Source organism: Salvelinus alpinus, chromosome 5 (assembly GCF_045679555.1).
Source record: "Salvelinus alpinus chromosome 5, SLU_Salpinus.1, whole genome shotgun sequence".
NCBI classification, from domain to species: domain Eukaryota; kingdom Metazoa; phylum Chordata; class Actinopteri; order Salmoniformes; family Salmonidae; genus Salvelinus; species Salvelinus alpinus.
The window spans coordinates 9,341,118-9,360,419 of record NC_092090.1 but is presented as its reverse complement, the minus strand read 5'-3'; the positions used below and the strand labels follow the sequence as shown (position 1 = coordinate 9,360,419).

The 19,302-nt window shown below is 43.5% G+C and overlaps 1 protein-coding gene across 2 annotated transcripts in view; it reads left to right on the top strand.

Moving 5' to 3' along the window:
* Window positions 1-19,302, top strand: part of drd4b (dopamine receptor D4b) — a 50,295-nt gene that overhangs the window by 18,470 nt on the left and 12,523 nt on the right. The window contains exon 3 of one of the 2 annotated variants that reach the window (XM_071400501.1): window positions 5,682-6,288. In XM_071400501.1, the coding sequence (XP_071256602.1) occupies window positions 5,682-6,288 (607 nt within the window). Of the gene's footprint in view, window positions 1-5,681; window positions 6,293-19,302 lie in introns of both variants that reach the window. The other variant, XM_071400499.1, reaches the window with a different exon arrangement.

Below are 19,302 nucleotides of genomic sequence, written 5' to 3'. Positions count from 1 at the left end.
GGTAAATGGTCATACTGTATGTAAAGTCATACTGTATGTAAATGTCAAACTCTAGGTCAAGGGTCAAACTTTAGGTAAAGGGTCATACTGTAGGGTCATACTGTAGGTAAAGTCATACTGTAGGGTCATACTGTAGGTAAATTCATACTGTAGGTAAAGGGTCATACTGCAGGTAAAGGGTCATACTGTAGGTAAAGGTCATACTGTAGGTAAAGTCATACTGTAGGGTCCCTCATACTGTAGGTAAAGTCATACTGTAGGTAAAGGGTCATACTGTAGCTGAAGGGTCATACTGTAGGTAAAGGTCATACTGTAGGTATAGGTCCTTTGTCACTAAAGAGTCTCTACTTGCGATGATAGGTGTTTTTTTTATATATAAACTTGTATTTACATCAGTTGAATGTACTAGTTGTAAGTCGCTCTGGATAAGAACCTCCCCTAAATGACTAAAATGTTAATATAAAATGTCTGTCTCCCTCTGTGCAGCTCCACCTTGCCATCTGGTAGGCTTGGTGGACATGGTCAGTGGTGTAAAGTACCTCAGTAAAAATACTTTCAAGTACTACTTAAGTAGTTTTGGGAGGTATCTGTGCTTTACTTTACTATTCATATTTTTTTTACAACTTTTACTTTTACTTCACTACATTCCTGAAGAAAATAATGTACTTTTTACTCTATACGTTTTCCCCGACACCCAAAAGTACTCGTTACATATCGAAAGGTCATCCAGGACAGCAATATGGTCCAATCCACTCACCTTTCAATATAAAGTGTTGTCGTCCCTACTGCCTCTTATCTGGTGGACTCACTAAACACAAATACTGGTTTTGTAAATGATGTCTATTTGTTGGAGTGAGCCCCTTGCTGTCTCAAAAAATAAATACAACTTGTGCCGTCTGGTTTGCTTAATTAAAACTTCTTATGGCTGCAGGGGCAGTATTGAGTAACTTGGAAAAAGGTGCCCATTTCAAACGGCCTCGTACTCAATTCTTGCTCGTACAATATGCATATTATTATTACTATTGGATAGAAAACACTCTCTAGTTTCTAAAACCGTTTGAATTATTTCTCTGAGTGAAACAGAACTCATTCTGCAGCCCACTTCCTGATAGGAAGTGAGATTTCTGAAATCGAGGTCTCTGTTCAAGGGCTTGCCTATAAATGGGCATGATACGTATTGGTATACATGCACGTCATACACCTTCCCCTAGATGTCAAGAGGAAGTGAGAGAAGAAATGAAGTGATTATCTTGGTCTGAGGTGGAATAAATCCTCTTGGAATGACGTGTCCGCCATTTCCTGTTTTTTCGAAAGTGCGAAGATGAACCTGGAATCGCCTTCTGGAAAGCTGTCGTTATAGGCGAATACTATCTCCGGCTTTGATTTTATTTGATACATGTTACAATATCATCGTAAAGTATGTTTTTTCAATATAGTTTTATTAGATTATTGAAATTTATTCGGGACGTTAGGCGTGTTGCGTTGTTTGACTTTGTTCACGAAGGAGAGCTTCGCGCCACTGGGCCAGTGTGCTTGCTAATTCAAGAGGGAAAGAGGTCGTTCTAAATCCAAACAACGACTGTTCTGGACTAAGGACCCCTTGTACAACATTCTGATGGAAGATCACCAAAAGTAGGACCCATTTTGGGATGCTATTTCATATATCTGTCGAACTGTGCTATCGCTACCGTTTGCCTTGAATCAATGCTGTTGTGTGTTAGCTATTGTAGTAAGCTAATATAACGCTATATTGTGTTTTCGCTGTAAAACACTTAAAAAGTCTGAAATATTGCCTGTATTCACAAGATCTTTGTCTTTCATTTGCTATACACCATATATTTTTCAGAAATGTTTTATGATGAGTATTTAGGTATTTGACGTTGGTGTCTGTAATTACTCTGGTTGCTTCGGTGCTATTTCTGACGGTAGCTGTGATGGTAGCATCAATGTAAAACTGATTTATACTTCAAATATGCAAATTTTTCGAACAAAACATAGATTTATTGTGTAACATGTTATAGGACTGTCATCTGATGAAGTTGTTTCTTGGTTAGTTTGGTTGGATCTTGGTTAGTTAGGTTGGCTTTGTGCATGCTACCTGTGCTGTGAAAAATGTCTGTCCTTTTTTGTATTTGGTGGTGAGCTAACATAAATATACGTGGTGTTTTCGCTGTAAAACATTTTAAAAATCGGACATGTTGGCTGGATTCACAAGATGTTTATCTTTCAAATGCTGTATTGGACTTGTTAATGTGTGAAAGTTAAATATTTCAAAAAAATATATTTTGAATTTCGCGCCCTGCACTTGAGCTGGATGTTGTCATAAGTGTACCGGTGTCGGGCTTGCAGCCTGAAGTTAATAATATAAGGAGTTTGATGTATAGCGTTTAATTTGACTTTTTACTTCATAACCTGACGCTGACCTGTTCACCGGACGTGCTAAAAAAGCCAACTGACATTTACTCCTGATGTGCTGACTTGCTGCACCCTCGACAACTACTGTGATTATTATTATTTGACCCTGCTGGTCATCTATGAACATTTGAACATCTTGGCCATGTTCTGTTATAATCTCCACCCGGCACAGCCAGAAGAGGACTGGCCACCCCTCATAGCCTGGTTCCTCTCTAGGTTTCTTCCTAGGTTTTGGCCTTTCTAGGGAGTTTTTCCTAGCCACCGTGCTTCTACACCTGCATTGCTTGCTGTTTGGGGTTTTAGGCTGGGTTTCTGTACAGCACTTTGAGATATCAGCTGATGTACGAAGGGCTATATAAATACATTTGATTTGATTTGATAACAATTGAGTACCAGATACTTTTAGACTTTTACTCAAGTATTGTTTGACTGGGTGACTTTCACTTTGACTTGAGTCATTTTCTATGTTTACTTTTACTCAAGTATGAGAATTGAGAAATTTTTCCACCACCGGACAGGGTCAAAGGTCACTTGTGTCGTGATCACTAAACAGTCTTTCTCCCCCTCCAGGATCATCCCTGTGTCCATCCCTCTGAAAGACCACAGGAACTCTAGTTAGAGGCCCCATATGATCACTAAAGACCACCTTGTGATTTCTTTCTCTCTCTCTCTCTCTCTCTCTCTCTCTCTCTCTCTCTCTCTCTCTCTCTCTCTCTCTCTCTCTCTCTCTCTCTCTCTCTCTCTCTCTCTCTCTCTCTCTCTCTCTCTCTCTCTCTCTCTCTCTCTCTCTCTCTCTCTCTCTCTCTCTCTCTCTGTCTCTGTCTCTGTCTCTGTCTCTGTCTCTGTCTCTGTCTCTCTCAATTCAATTTCAATTTAAGGGACTTTATTGGCATGGGAAACATATGTTAACATTGCCAAAGCAAGTGAAATAGATAATAAATAAAAGTGAAATAAATAATACAATTTAACAGTAAACATTACACTCACAAAAGTTCCAGAAGAATACAGACATTTCAAATGTCATATTATGTCTATATACAGTGTTGTAACGATGTGCAAATAGTTCAAGTACAAAAGGGAATATAAATAAGCATAAATATGGGTTGTATTTACAATGGTGTTTGTTCTTCACTGGTTGCCCTTTTCTTGTGGCAACAGGTCACAAATATTGCTGCTGTGATGGCACACTGTGGTATTTCACCCAATAGATATGGGAGTTTATCAAAATTGGATTTGTTTTCAAAGTCTTCGTGGGTCTGTGTAATCTGAGTGAAATATGTGCCTCTATGGTCATAATTTGGCAGGAGGTTAGGAAGTGTAGCTCAGTTTCCACCTCATTTTGTGGGCAGTGTGCACATAGCCTGTCTTCTCTTGAGAACCAGGTCGGCCTTTGGCAGCCTTTCTCAATAGCAAGGCTATGCTCACTGAGTCTGTACATAGTCAAAGATTTCCTTAATTTTGGGTCAGTCACAGTGGTCAGGTATTCTTCCTGACACGTGGGCTCCAACTCTGGCCTCTAGGTCACCAGGCTGCTCGTTATGGCGCACACCTGTCACCATCGTTACGTGCACCTGCACGTCATCAGACTCACCTGGACTCCATCACCTCCCTGATTACCTTCCCTATATATGTCACTCCCTTTGGTTTCTTCCCCAGGTGTTATTGTTTCTGTTCCTGTGTCATGTCTGTGTTTCGTAATTAGTTGCATTTATTTATTAAAAACACTCACTCCCTGAACTTGCTTCCTGACTCTCAGCGTACTCTCCCGACACTTTTTGTTTTCTCATGATTTGGTCGGGTCTAATTGTGTTGCTGTCCTGGGGCTCTGTGGGGTCTGTTTGTGTTTGTGAACAGAGCCCCAGGACCAGCTTGCTTAGGGGACTCTTCTCCAGGTTCATCTCTCTGTAGGAGATGGCTTTGTTATGGCTTTGTTATGGAAGGTTTGGGAATCGCTTCCTTTTAGGTGGTTGTAGAATTTAAGGGCTCTTTTCTGGATTTTGATAATTAGCTGGTATCGTCCTAATTCTGCTCTGCATGCATTATTTGGTGTTCTACGTTGTACACAGAGGATATTTTTGCAGAATTCTACATGCAGAGTGTCAATTTGGTGTTTGTCCCATTTTGTGAATTCTTGGTTGGTGAGCGGACCCCAGACCTCACAACCATAAAGGGCAATGGGTTCTATAATGATTCTAGTATTTTTAGCCAGATCCTATTTGGTATGTCGAATATTATGTTCCTTTTGATGGCATAGAAGGTACTTCTTGCCTTGTCTCTCAGATCGTTCACAGCTTTGTGGAAGTTACCTGTGGCGCTGATGTTTAGGCCAAGGTATGTATTGTTTTTTGTGTGCTCTAGGGCAATAGTGTCTAGATGGAATTTGTATTTGTGGTCCTGGCAACTGGACCTTTTTTGGAACACCATTATTTTTGTCTTACTGAGATTTACTGTCAGGGCCCAGGTCTGATAGAATCTGTGCAGAAGATCTAGGTGCTGCTGTAGGCCCTCCTTGGTTGGAGACAGAAGCACCAGATCATCAGCAAACAGTAGACATTTGACTTCAGATTCTAGTAGGGTGAGGCCAGGTGCTGCAGACTGTTGCCCTTGCCAATTTGTTGATATACATGTTGAAGAGGGTGGGGCTTTAGCTGCATGCCTGTCTTAGCCCCCGGGCCCTGTGGAAAGAAATGTTTGTTTTTTGCCAATTTTAACCGCACACTTGTTTGTGTACATGGATTTTATAATGTCGGATGTTTTTCCCCCAACACCACTTTCCATCAATTTGTACAACCCTCGTGCCAAATTGAGTCAAGCTTTTTTGAAATCAACAAAGCATGAGAGAACTTTGCATGTTTGTTTGTCAATTAGGGTGTGCAGGGTGAATACGGGGTCTTTCGTACGGTAATTTGGTAAAAAGCCAATTTGACATTTGCTTAGTACATTGTTTATGCTGTGGAAATGTACGCGTCTGCTGTTAATGATAATGCAGAGGATTTTCCCAAGGTTGATGTTGACGCATATCTAGAAGTAGAGACTTTTGTGGATTGGGGTGATCAGTCCTTGGTTCCAAATATTGGGGAAGATGCCAGAGCTGAGGATGATGTTAAAGAGTTTAATAATAACCAAATTGAGTTTGTGGTCTGTATATTTCATCATTTCATTGAGGATACCATCAACCCCACAGGCCTTTTGGGGTTGGAGGGTTTTGTATTTTGTCCTGTAGTTCATTCAGTGTAAATGTAATTCTCTCTCTCTCGCTCCCCCAGGTTCATTGCTGTGTCAATCCCTCTGAACTACAACAGGAAGCACGTTGACCAGCGTCAGATCATCCTGCTGTCAGGCACCTGGCTCATAGCCCTGGCCGTGGCCTCCCCCGTCATGTTGGGTATCAACAACATCCCCCAGCGGGACCCCACCGAGTGTAAGCTGGAAGATGACAACTACGTGGTCTACTCCTCTGTCTGCTCCTTCTTCATCCCCTGCCCCATCATGCTCCTCCTCTACTTCGGCATGTTCCAGGGCCTGAAGAGGTGGGAGGAGGCGCGCAAGGCCAAGCTGAGGAACAGCATCCAGACATGTAGGAAGCTTCAGCACGCAGCCGCAGCCTCCGCCATGCCGACCTCAGGGACCATCCCCGGGCCGCTGCCCATGCCGCTGCCCAGGATCATCGAGAGGGACCTGGCTCAGGCCCGGCTAGGGCTGGAGGATACCGATGACTATCTGCAGCCGGACTGCCCCCCGTTCCCCTCGGCGTACAGGGAGAGGATCAGCTCCGTGCCGTCCATCTCCTACCAGCAGAAGCCGCCGCAGAAGAGGAAACGAGCCAAGATCAACGGCAGGGAGAGGAAGGCCATGAGGGTCCTTCCTGTTGTGGTGGGTAAGTGCCACAGATTCAAGTTACAGACTTGTCAAAAAGTTGTCAAAAACTCACAAAGGCTCCCCTGACTTTGTCAAAACTAATAAGTTCCCCTCAAACGTGTCAAAAAACTTACAAAGGTTTCCTTCAAACTTCAGAGTCAGAGTGGTATGAGTCAGAATCAAGTTTCAAAGTCTTTGTGACTGACTCAAGTCTCCATCTCTGCTTCCCCCCTTTCTCTTTTCTACTGAGGGCTCATAGGGTAGGTTCTGACTGGTCGTGATCGGACCTGGGTCAAATACATGTTTTGGGCACATACTGTATAAACCCCTTATGGCCGGCCTCAAAGCACACATTGCTTTCTCCAAAGGCTTAAATAAAAAATAAATATATATAGAATTAAAACACACCCGTTGGGAGCCCTAAAAGCTTGACTAGACAGTCACTATCAGATAGTCCTGGGAACCGGTTCTCCAGTTATAATGACAGGCTACATTTATAAAAGGATGTAAGTATTGTGTTTCCAGCTTCTGATTCCCTGACCTGCATATTAAATGGATGATAATGTTCATCAAACCAGGACCTGGAAATTGATAGAAATGTTCAATCATGAGATGAAAAGATGAAAAGGATTAAATACCCAGCAGGCCACGCTGGTTGAAATGATGTCATTCTCTTATTTGAACCAGTTTGGCCCACTGGGAGAGTATTGTGTTTTGGGCCTCTCTGGACTCACACTGACCTGGAAATTGATTAAGGGGCCCTAACGGTCTAAATGGAAATGATGTCATTCTCTTATTTTAACCAGTTTGGCCCACTGGGAGTGTATTGTGTTTCGGGCCTCTCTGGACTCACACTGACCTGGAAATTGATTAAGGGGCCCTAACGGTCTAAATGGAAATGATGCAGTGATATACCTAAGGGGGGATACTCTATCTCTCATTTCTGGAGTTATTCACTTTTTTTTGGGCCACAGCATCATCATTCATGAATAATTTGAGGTGGTTGAGTCATTTTCTCAGTGTCAGGCTGATGAGGTGCATTTTTGATGAAACATGCACTATGTTTGAGTGGTGGACGCTGGTGGCACATCCTTCATCTTCATCGGTGAGAGAAAAATAAAATCCTTCTATAAAAAGGTGCTGTGTCCTGCAGTGCTCTCATGGCTTCCTGATCTGTCATAATGAACTGGTTCACACTTAAAAAAAAAAAAAAAGCTTTCAAAAGAGGTTATTTGGCTATCCTAATAGGAGAACCCTTTTGAAGAACCTTTTTGGGTTCTGGGTAGAACCCTCTGTGGAAAGGGTTCTACATGGAACTCAAAGGGTTCTGCTTGGAAATGGACAACCAAATAACCTTTTTAGGTAGAACTGTAAGTGTGGTGTGCCTCCTGCCATGAGCTACTTTTATATTTAAATTATTAATGGAAGAAACAACCTTTCTAATGTACAATGATGAGAATGCTACAGTGTTGACAGCAGATACACAGCTTGTTAGGAGAATACAGAATGCTACAGTGCTAACAGCAGATACACAGCTTGTTAGGAAAATACAGAATGCTACAGTGTTAACAGCAGATACACAGCTTGTTAGGAAAATACAGAATGCTACAGTGTTAACAGCAGATACACAGCTTGTTAGGAGAATACAGAATGCTACAGTATTGACAGCAGATACACAGCTTGTTAAGAAAATACAGAATGCTACAGTGTTAACAGCAGATACACAGCTTGTTAGGAAAATACAGAATGCTACAGTGTTAACAGCAGATACACAGCCTGTTAGGACAATACAGAATGCTACAGTGTTGACAGCAGATACACAGCTTGTTAAGAAAATACAGAATGCTACAGTGTTGACAGCAGATACACAGCCTGTTAAGAAAATACAGAATGCTACAGTGTTGACAGCAGATACACAGCCTGTTAGGAGAATACAGAATGCTACAGTATTGACAGCAGATACACAGCTTGTTAGGAGAATGCTACAGTATTGACAGCAGATACACAGCCTGTTAGGAGAATGCTACAGTGTTAACAGCAGATACACAGCCTGTTAGGACAATACAGAATGCTACAGTGTTGACAGCAGATACAGAGCTTGTTAAGAAAATACAGAATGCTACAGTGTTGACAGCAGATACACAGCCTGTTAAGAAAATACAGAATGCTACAGTGTTGACAGCAGATACACAGCCTGTTAAGAAAATACAGAATGCTACAGTGTTGACAGCAGATACACAGCCTGTTAGGAGAATACAGAATGCTACAGTATTGACAGCAGATACACAGCTTGTTAGGAAAATACAGAATGTTACACTGTTGACAGCAGATACACAGCCTGTTAAGAAAATACAGAATGCTACAGTATTGACAGCAGATACACAGCCTGTTAGGAGAATGCTACAGTGTTGACAGCAGATACACAGCCTGTTAGGAGAATGCTGCAGTGTTAACAGCAGATGCTAAATGATTATGCACTTATCATCAATAATGAAAAGTTAATGATAAGTAATGATAAGCAACGACATGTTGTCGTCAAGCAACACGACTAAATGGTTAAACACGTTAAAAACATTTACTAATCAAATCATACCAATGGTCATCAAACCCAGCCAATAGCTGATACACATTGGAGGCTGTGGTATTTACTAAACCCAAATTAGGAAAGCCCTTGGATATCAGTAGCATCTTATCGGAGAAACTGACGACGAGGGACTACACTTTATCATGTAGGGTCCTGTAGACTTCCCTGTGTTGCAGCCAGGCAACATAACTAAGGTACAGGTCTGTAGTCATCAGATGCTAGGTCTGACAGAAGGTATGTAGACGTCAGATGCTAGGTCTAACAGAAAGTCTGTAGTCATCAGATGCTAGGTCTGACAGAAGGTCTGTAGTCATCAGATGCTAGGTCTGGCAGAAGGTCTGTAGTCATCAGATGCCAGGTCTAACAGAAGGTCTGTAGTCATCAGATGCTAGGTCTAACAGAAGTTCTGTAGTCATCAGATACTAGGTCTAACAAAAGGTCTGTAGTCATCAGATGCTAGGTCTGACAGAAGGTCTGTAGTCATCAGATGCTACGTCTGACAGAAGGTATGTAGTCATCAGATGCTAGGTCTAACAGAAGGTCTGTAGTCATCAGATGCTAGGTCTAACAGAAGGTCTGTTAGACAGAAGGTCTATAGTCATCAAACACTAGGTCTGACAGAAGGTCTGTAGTCATCAGATGCTAGGTCTGACAGAAGGTCTGTAGTCATCAGATACTAGGTCTGACAGAAGGTCTGTAGTCATCAGATGCTAGGTCTGACAGAAGGTCTGTAGTCATCAGATGCTAGGTCTAACAGAAGGTATGTAGTCATCAGATGCTAGGTCTGACAGAAGGTCTGTAGTCATCAGATGCTAGGTCTGACCGAAGGTCTGTAGACAGAAGGTCTGTAGTCATCAGATGCTAGGTCTGACAGAATGTCTGTAGTCATCAGATGCTAGGTCTAACAGAAGGTATGTAGTCATCAGATGCTAGGTCTAACAGAAGGTCTGTAGTCATCAGATGCTAGGTCTAACAGAAGGTCTGTAGTCATCAGATGCTAGGTCTGACAGAAGGTCTGTAGTCATCAGATGCTAGGTCTGACAGAAGGTCTGTAGTCATCAGATGCTATGTCTAACAGAAGGTCTGTAGTCATCAGATGCTAGGTCTAACAGAAGGTCTGTAGTCATCAGATGCTATGTCTAACAGAAGGTCTGTAGTCGTCAGATGCTAGGTCTAACAGAAGGTCTGTAGTCATCAGACACTAGGTCTGACAGAAGGTCTGTTAGACAGAAGGTCTGTAGTAATCAGATGCTAGGTCTAACAGAAGGTCTGTAGCCGTTAGATGCTACGTCTAACAGAAGGTCTGTAGTCATCAGATGCTAGGTCTAACAGAAGGTCTGTAGTCGTTAGATGCTACGTCTAACAGAAGGTCTGTAGTCATCAGATGCTAGGTCTAACAGAAGGTCTGTAGTCGTCAGATGCTAGGTCTGACAGAAGGTCTGTAGTCATCAGATGCTAAGTCTGACAGTAGGTCTGTTAGACAGAAGGTCTGTAGTCATCAGATGCTAGGTCTAACAGAAGGTATGTAGTCATCAGATGCTAGGTCTAACAGAAGGTCTGTAGTCATCAGATGATAGGTCTAACAGAAGGTATGTAGTCATCAGATGCTAGGTCTAACAGAAGGTCTGTAGTTTTCAGATGCTAGGTCTGACAGAAGGTATGTAGTCATCAGATGCTAGGTCTAACAGAAGGTCTGTAGTTTTCAGATGCTAGGTCTGACAGAAGGTATGTAGTCATCAGACGCTAGGTCTAACAGAAGGTCTGTAGTCATCAGATGTTAGGTCTGACAGAAGTTCTGTTAGACAGAAGGTCTGTAGTCATCAGATGCTAGGTCTAACAGAAGGTCTGTAGTCGTCAGATGCTAGGTCTAACAGAAGGTCTGTAGTCACCAGATGCTAGGTCTAACAGAAGGTATGTAGTCATCAGATGCTAGGTCTAACAGAAGGTATGTAGTCATCAGATGCTAGGTCTGACAGAAGGTCTGTAGTCATCAGATGCTAGGTCTGACCGAAGGTCTGTAGACAGAAGGTCTGTAGTCATCAGATGCTAGGTCTGACAGAAGGTCTGTAGTCATCAGATGCTAGGTCTAACAGAAGGTATGTAGTCATCAGATGCTAGGTCTAACAGAAGGTCTGTAGTCATCAGATGCTAGGTCTAACAGAAGGTCTGTAGTCATCAGATGCTAGGTCTGACAGAAGGTCTGTAGTCATCAGATGCTAGGTCTGACAGAAGGTCTGTAGTCACCAGATGCTATGTCTAACAGAAGGTCTGTAGTCATCAGATGCTAGGTCTAACAGAAGGTCTGTAGTCATCAGATGCTATGTCTAACAGAAGGTCTGTAGTCGTCAGATGCTAGGTCTAACAGAAGGTCTGTAGTCATCAGACACTAGGTCTGACAGAAGGTCTGTTAGACAGAAGTTCTGTAGTAATCAGATGCTAGGTCTAACAGAAGGTCTGTAGTCGTTAGATGCTACGTCTAACAGAAGGTCTGTAGTCATCAGATGCTAGGTCTAACAGAAGGTCTGTAGTCGTCAGATGCTAGGTCTGACAGAAGGTCTGTAGTCATCAGATGCTAAGTCTGACAGTAGGTCTGTTAGACAGAAGGTCTGTAGTCATCAGATGCTAGGTCTAACAGAAGGTCTGTAGTCATCAGATGCTAGGTCTAACAGAAGGGCTGTAGTCATCAGATGATAGGTCTAACAGAAGGTATGTAGTCATCAGATGCTAGGTCTAACAGAAGGTCTGTAGTTTTCAGATGCTAGGTCTGACAGAAGGTATGTAGTCATCAGACGCTAGGTCTAACAGAAGGTATGTAGTCATCAGATGCTAGGTCTAACAGAAGATATGTTAGACAGAAGGTCTGTAGTCATCAGATGCTAGGTCTGACAGAAGGTCTGTAGTCATCAGATGCTAGGTCTAACAGAAGGTCTGTAGTCATCAGATGCTAGGTCTAACAGAAGGTCTGTTAGACAGAAGGTATGTAGTCATCAGATGCTAGGTCTAACAGAAGGTGTGTAGTCATCAGATGCTAGGTCTGACAGAAGGTCTGTTAGACAGAAGGTCTGTAGTCATCAGATGCTAGGTCTAACAGAAGGTCTGTAGTCATCAGATGCTAGGTCTAACAGAAGGTATGTAGTCATCAGATGCTAGGTCTAACAGAAGGTCTGTAATCATCAGACACTAGGTCTAACAGAAGGTCTGTAGTCATCAGACACTAGGTCTGACAGAAAGGTCTGTAGTCATCAGATGCTAGGTCTAACAGAAGGTCTGTAGTCATCAGATGATAGGTCTAACAGAAGGTCTGTAGTCATCAGATGTTAGGTCTGACAGAAGGTCTGTTAGACAGAAGGTCTGTAGTCACAGATGCTAGGTCTGACAGAAGGTCTGTAGTCATCAGATGCTATGTCTAACAGAAGGTCTGTAGTCATCAGATGCTAGGTCTAACAGAAGGTCTGTAGTCATCAGATGCTATGTCTAACAGAAGGTCTGTAGTCGTCAGATGCTAAGTCTGACAGAAGGTCTGTTAGACAGAAGGTCTGTAGTCATCAGATGCTAGGTCTAACAGAAGGTCTGTAGTCATCAGATGCTAGGTCTAACAGAAGGGCTGTAGTCATCAGATGATAGGTCTAACAGAAGGTATGTAGTCATCAGATGCTAGGTCTAACAGAAGGTCTGTAGTTTTCAGATGCTAGGTCTGACAGAAGGTATGTAGTCATCAGACGCTAGGTCTAACAGAAGGTATGTAGTCATCAGATGCTAGGTCTAACAGAAGATATGTTAGACAGAAGGTCTGTAGTCATCAGATGCTAGGTCTGACAGAAGGTCTGTAGTCATCAGATGCTAGGTCTAACAGAAGGTCTGTAGTCATCAGATGCTAGGTCTAACAGAAGGTCTGTTAGACAGAAGGTCTGTAGTCATCAGATGCTAGGTCTAACAGAAGGTGTGTAGTCATCAGATGCTAGGTCTGACAGAAGGTCTGTTAGACAGAAGGTCTGTAGTCATCAGATGCTAGGTCTAACAGAAGGTCTGTAGTCATCAGATGCTAGGTCTAACAGAAGGTATGTAGTCATCAGATGCTAGGTCTAACAGAAGGTCTGTAATCATCAGACACTAGGTCTAACAGAAGGTCTGTAGTCATCAGACACTAGGTCTGACAGAAAGGTCTGTAGTCATCAGATGCTAGGTCTAACAGAAGGTCTGTAGTCATCAGATGATAGGTCTAACAGAAGGTCTGTAGTCATCAGATGTTAGGTCTGACAGAAGGTCTGTTAGACAGAAGGTCTGTAGTCATCAGATGCTAGGTCTGACAGAAGGTCTGTAGTCATCAGATGCTATGTCTAACAGAAGGTCTGTAGTCATCAGATGCTAGGTCTAACAGAAGGTCTGTAGTCATCAGATGCTATGTCTAACAGAAGGTCTGTAGTCGTCAGATGCTAGGTCTAACAGAAGGTCTGTAGTCATCAGACACTAGGTCTGACAGAAGGTCTGTTAGACAGAAGTTCTGTAGTAATCAGATGCTAGGTCTAACAGAAGGTCTGTAGTCGTTAGATGCTACGTCTAACAGAAGGTCTGTAGTCATCAGATGCTAGGTCTAACAGAAGGTCTGTAGTCGTCAGATGCTAGGTCTGACAGAAGGTCTGTAGTCATCAGATGCTAAGTCTGACAGTAGGTCTGTTAGACAGAAGGTCTGTAGTCATCAGATGCTAGGTCTAACAGGTCTGTAGTCATCAGATGCTAGGTCTGACAGAAGGTCTGTTAGACAGAAGGTCTGTAGTCATCAGATGCTAGGTCTAACAGAAGTTATGTAGTCATCAGATGCTAGGTCTAACAGAAGGGCTGTAGTCATCAGATGATAGGTCTAACAGAAGGTATGTAGTCATCAGATGCTAGGTCTAACAGAAGGTCTGTAGTTTTCAGATGCTAGGTCTGACAGAAGGTATGTAGTCATCAGACGCTAGGTCTAACAGAAGGTCTGTAGTCATCAGATGATAGGTCTAACAGAAGGTCTGTAGTCATCAGATGTTAGGTCTGACAGAAGTTCTGTTAGACAGAAGGTCTGTAGTCATCAGATGCTAGGTCTAACAGAAGGTCTGTAGTCGTCAGATGCTAGGTCTAACAGAAGGTCTGTAGTCACCAGATGCTAGGTCTAACAGAAGGTATGTAGTCATCAGATGCTAGGTCTAACAGAAGGTCTGTAGTCATCAGATGATAGGTCTAACAGAAGCTCTGTAGTCATCAGATGCTAGGTCTAACAGAAGGTCTGTAGTTTTCAGATGCTAGGTCTGACAGAAGGTCTGTAGTCATCAGACGCTAGGTCTAACAGAAGGTCTGTAGTCATCAGATGATAGGTCTAACAGAAGGTCTGTAGTCATCAGATGTTAGGTCTAACAGAAGTTCTGTTAGACAGAAGGTCTGTAGTCATCAGATGCTAGGTCTAACAGAAGGTATGTAGTCATCAGATGCTAGGTCTAACAGAAGATATGTTAGACAGAAGGTCTGTAGTCATCAGATGCTAGGTCTGACAGAAGGTCTGTAGTCATCAGATGCTAGGTCTAACAGAAGGTCTGTAGTCATCAGATGCTAGGTCTGACAGAAGGTATGTTAGACAGAAGGTCTGTAGTCATCAGATGCTAGGTCTAACAGAAGGTCTGTAGTCATCAGATGCTAGGTCTAACAGAAGGTATGTAGTCATCAGATGCTAGGTCTAACAGAAGGTCTGTAATCATCAGACACTAGGTCTAACAGAAGGTCTGTAGTCATCAGACACTAGGTCTGACAGAAGGTCTGTAGTCATCAGACACTAGGTCTGACAGAAGGTCTGTTAGACAGAAGGGTATGTAGTCATCAGATGCTAGGTCTAACAGAAGGTCTGTAGTCATCAGATGCTAGGTCTGACAGAAGGTCTGTAGTCATCAGATGCTAGGTCTGACAGAAGGTCTGTAGACGTCAGATGCTAGGTCTGACAGAAGGTCTGTAGACGTCAGATGCTAGGTCTAACAGAAGGTCTGTAGTCATCAGATGATAGGTCTAACAGAAGGTCTGTAGTCATCAGACACTAGGTCTGACAGAAGGTCTGTTAGACAGAAGATCTGTAGTCATCAGATGCTAGGTCTGACAGAAGGTCTGTAGTCATCAGACACTAGGTCTGACCGAAGGTCTGTTAGACAGAAGATCTGTAGTCATCAGATGCTAGGTCTGACAGAAGGTCTGTAGTCATCAGATGCTAGGTCTGACAGAAGGTCTGTAGACGTCAGATGCTAGGTCTGACAGAAGGCCTGTAGTCATCAGATGCTAGGTCTGACAGAAGGTCTGTAGTCATCAGATGCTAGGTCTGACAGAAGGTCTGTAGTCATCAGATGCTAGGTCTAACAGAAGGTACGTTAGACAGAAGGTCTGTAGTCATCAGATGCTAGGTCTGACAGAAGGTCTGTTAGACAGAAGGTCTGTAGTCATCAGATGCTAGGTCTGACAGAAGGTCTGTAGTTATCAGATGCTAGGTCTGACAGAAGGTCTGTAGTTATCAGATGATAGGTCTAACAGAAGGTCTGTAGTCATCAGACACTAGGTCTGACAGAAGGTCTGTAGTCATCAGATGCTAGGTCTGACAGAAGGTCTGTAGTCATCAGATGCTAGGTCTGACAGAAGGTCTGTAGTCACCAGATGCTAGGTCTGACAGAAGGTCTGTAGTTTTCAGATGCTAGGTCTGACAGAAGGTCTGTAGTCATCAGACACTAGGTCTAACAGAAGGTCTGTAGTCATCAGATGATAGGTCTAACAGAAGGTCTGTAGTCATCAGATGTTAGGTCTGACAGAAGGTCTGTTAGACAGAAGGTCTGTAGTCATCAGATGCTAGGTCTAACAGAAGGTATGTAGTCATCAGATGCTAGGTCTAACAGAAGATATGTTAGACAGAAGGTCTGTAGTCATCAGATGCTAGGTCTGACAGAAGGTCTGTAGTCATCAGATGCTAGGTCTAACAGAAGGTCTGTAGTCATCAGATGCTAGGTCTAACAGAAGGTCTGTTAGACAGAAGGTCTGTAGTCATCAGATGCTAGGTCTAACAGAAGGTGTGTAGTCATCAGATGCTAGGTCTGACAGAAGGTCTGTTAGACAGAAGGTCTGTAGTCATCAGATGCTAGGTCTAACAGAAGGTCTGTAGTCATCAGATGCTAGGTCTAACAGAAGGTATGTAGTCATCAGATGCTAGGTCTAACAGAAGGTCTGTAATCATCAGACACTAGGTCTAACAGAAGGTCTGTAGTCATCAGATGCTAGGTCTGACAGAAAGGTCTGTAGTCATCAGATGCTAGGTCTAACAGAAGGTCTGTAGTCATCAGATGCTAGGTCTGACAGAAGGTCTGTAGTCATCAGATGCTAGGTCTGACAGAAGGTATGTAGACGTCAGATGCTAGGTCTGACAGAAGGTCTGTAGACGTCAGATGCTAGGTCTAACAGAAGGTCTGTAGTCATCAGATGATAGGTCTAACAGAAGGTCTGTAGTCATCAGACACTAGGTCTGACAGAAGGTCTGTTAGACAGAAAATCTGTAGTCATCAGATGCTAGGTCTGACAGAAGGTCTGTAGTCATCAGACACTAGGTCTGACCGAAGGTCTGTTAGACAGAAGGTCTGTAGTCATCAGATGCTAGGTCTGACAGAAGGTATGTAGTCATCAGATGCTAGGTCTGACAGAAGGTCTGTAGTCATCAGATGCTAGGTCTGACAGAAGGTCTGTAGTCATCAGATGCTAGGTCTGACAGAAGGTCTGTAGTCATCAGATGCTAGGTCTGACAGAAGGTCTGTAGTCATCAGATGCTAGGTCTAACAGAAGGTATGTTAGACAGAAGGTCTGTAGTCATCAGATGCTAGGTCTGACAGAAGGTCTGTTAGACAGAAGGTCTGTAATCATCAGATGCTAGGTCTGACAGAAGGTCTGTAGTTATCAGATTCTACGTCTGACAGAAGGTCTGTAGTTATCAGATGATAGGTCTAACAGAAGGTCTGTAGTCATCAGATGCTAGGTCTGACAGAAGGTCTGTAGTTATCAGATGATAGGTCTAACAGAAGGTCTGTAGTCATCAGACACTAGGTCTGACAGAAGGTCTGTAGTCATCAGATGCTAGGTCTGACAGAAGGTCTGTAGTCATCAGATGCTAGGTCTGACAGAAGGTCTGTAGTCACCAGATGCTAGGTCTGACAGAAGGTCTGTAGTTATCAGATGCTAGGTCTGACAGAAGGTCTGTAGACATCAGATGCTAGGTCTGACAGAAGGTCTGTAGTCATCAGATGCTAGGTCTGACAGAAGGTCTGTAGTCATCAGATGCTAGGTCTAACAGAAGGTCTGTAGTTATCAGATGCTAGGTCTGACAGAAGGCCTGTAGTCATCAGATGCTAGGTCTAACAGAAGGTCTGTAGTTATCAGATGCTAGGTCTGACAGAAGGTCTGTAGTCATCAGATGCTAGGTCTGACAGAAGGTCTGTAGTCATCAGATGCTAGGTCTGACAGAAGGTCTGTAGTCATCAGATGCTAGGTCTAACAGAAGGTCTGTAGTCATCAGATGCTAGGTCTAACAGAAGGTCTGTAGTCATCAGATGCTAGGTCTGACAGAAGGTCTGTAGTCATCAGATGCTAGGTCTGACAGAAGGTCTGTAGTCATCAGATGCTAGGTCTGACAGAAGGTCTGTAGTTATCAGATGCTAGGTCTGACAGAAGGTCTGTAGTCATCAGATGCTAGGTCTAACAGAAGGTCTGTAGTCATCAGATGCTAGGTCTGACAGAAGGTCTGTAGTCATCAGATGCTAGGTCTGACAGAAGGTCAGTAGTCATCAGATGCTAGGTCTGACAGAAGGTCTGTAGTCATCAGATGCTAGGTCTGACAGAAGGTCTGTAGACCTATTAGAAGTGTGACTTTAGTCTGCCGTTCTCTACCTGACTAAGTTTAGCTTAAAGCCTTAAATCCAATCAATATGTACCACTTTGGATCATCTTACCCCCACAACACACATGACCACAGGTTTAAGTATAGAGGTGCCTAGTGATTCGTTCACGGCTTCAACTAATGAGCAGAAACAGATGGAAGTGTTGAGGAGAGTTAAATGTCTTCATTAGTCTCCAGTGACAGACTGACGGATGTTGCTCTGTCTTTGGTAATCTACGTGGGAGACCATGTGGGTGGTGACTCATTTAAAACAGATAGTCATTTCACACTACCATGCCCAAGCCAAACATAATGTGGATATTTTCATCAAAGTTCCAGAAACGATGATTGTGATATGCGTAATCAGGTCAGCTCTGTACAGCTTGGTTTGGTTCAGCAGGGTGAAAAGCCCATCTGCGTTTATAACAGAGTTTTTAAGTAAGAAATAAAGGAACGTTGCTGTTCACAGATCAGGGGTTTTTCAGCTGACTTTGAATTGAAGTTGATCCTTCATTTGATCGTGTCCCAGGATACAGTTGGTATCAGGTAACACTCAGAGCGTCACATCAATTAGTATTAGCAGGAAACACAGTTTAACACGCAGGGCCCGCTGCTGTGGACACGACAGGCTGTCCCTCATAACACCAGGCAGTCAGTGAGGGTGGTTCCTGTTGAAGACGACACAGACAGACAGACATGCAGACAGACAGACAGACAGGCTGTCCCTCATAACACCAGGCAGTCAGTGAGGGTGTTTCCTGTTGAAGACGACACAGACAGACAGACATGCAGACAGACAGACAGACAGACAGACATCAGATCCTCTCCTACTAGACAGACAGACAGACAGGCTGTCCCTCATAACACCAGGCAGTCAGTGAGGGTGGTTCCTGTTGAAGACGACACAGACAGACAGACAGACAGGCTGTCCCTCATAACACCAGGCAGTCAGTGAGGGTGGTTCCTGATGAAGACGACACAGACAGACAGACATGCAGACAGACAGACAGACAGGCTGTCCCTCATAACACCAGTCAGTCAGTGAGGGTGGTTCCTGTTGAAGACAGACACAGACAGACAGACAGACAGACTGTCCCTCATAACACCAGTCAGTCAGTGAGGGTGGTTCCTGTTGAAGACGACACAGACAGACAGACAGACAGACAGACAGACTGTCCCTCATAACACCAGTCAGTCAGTGAGGGTGGTTCCTGTTGAAGACGACACAGACAGACAGACAGACAGGCTGTCCCTCATAACACCAGGCAGTCAGTGAGGGTGGTTCCTGTTGAAGACGACACAGACAGACAGACAGACTGTCCCTCATAACAACAGGCAGTCAGTGAGGGTGGTTCCTGTTGAAGACGACACAGACAGACAGACATGCAGACAGACAGACAGACAGACAGACAGACAGACAGACAGACAGACAGACAGACAGACAGACAGACAGACAGGCTGTCCCTCATAACACCAGGCAGTCAGTGAGGGTGGTTCCTGATGAAGACGACACAGACAGACAGACATG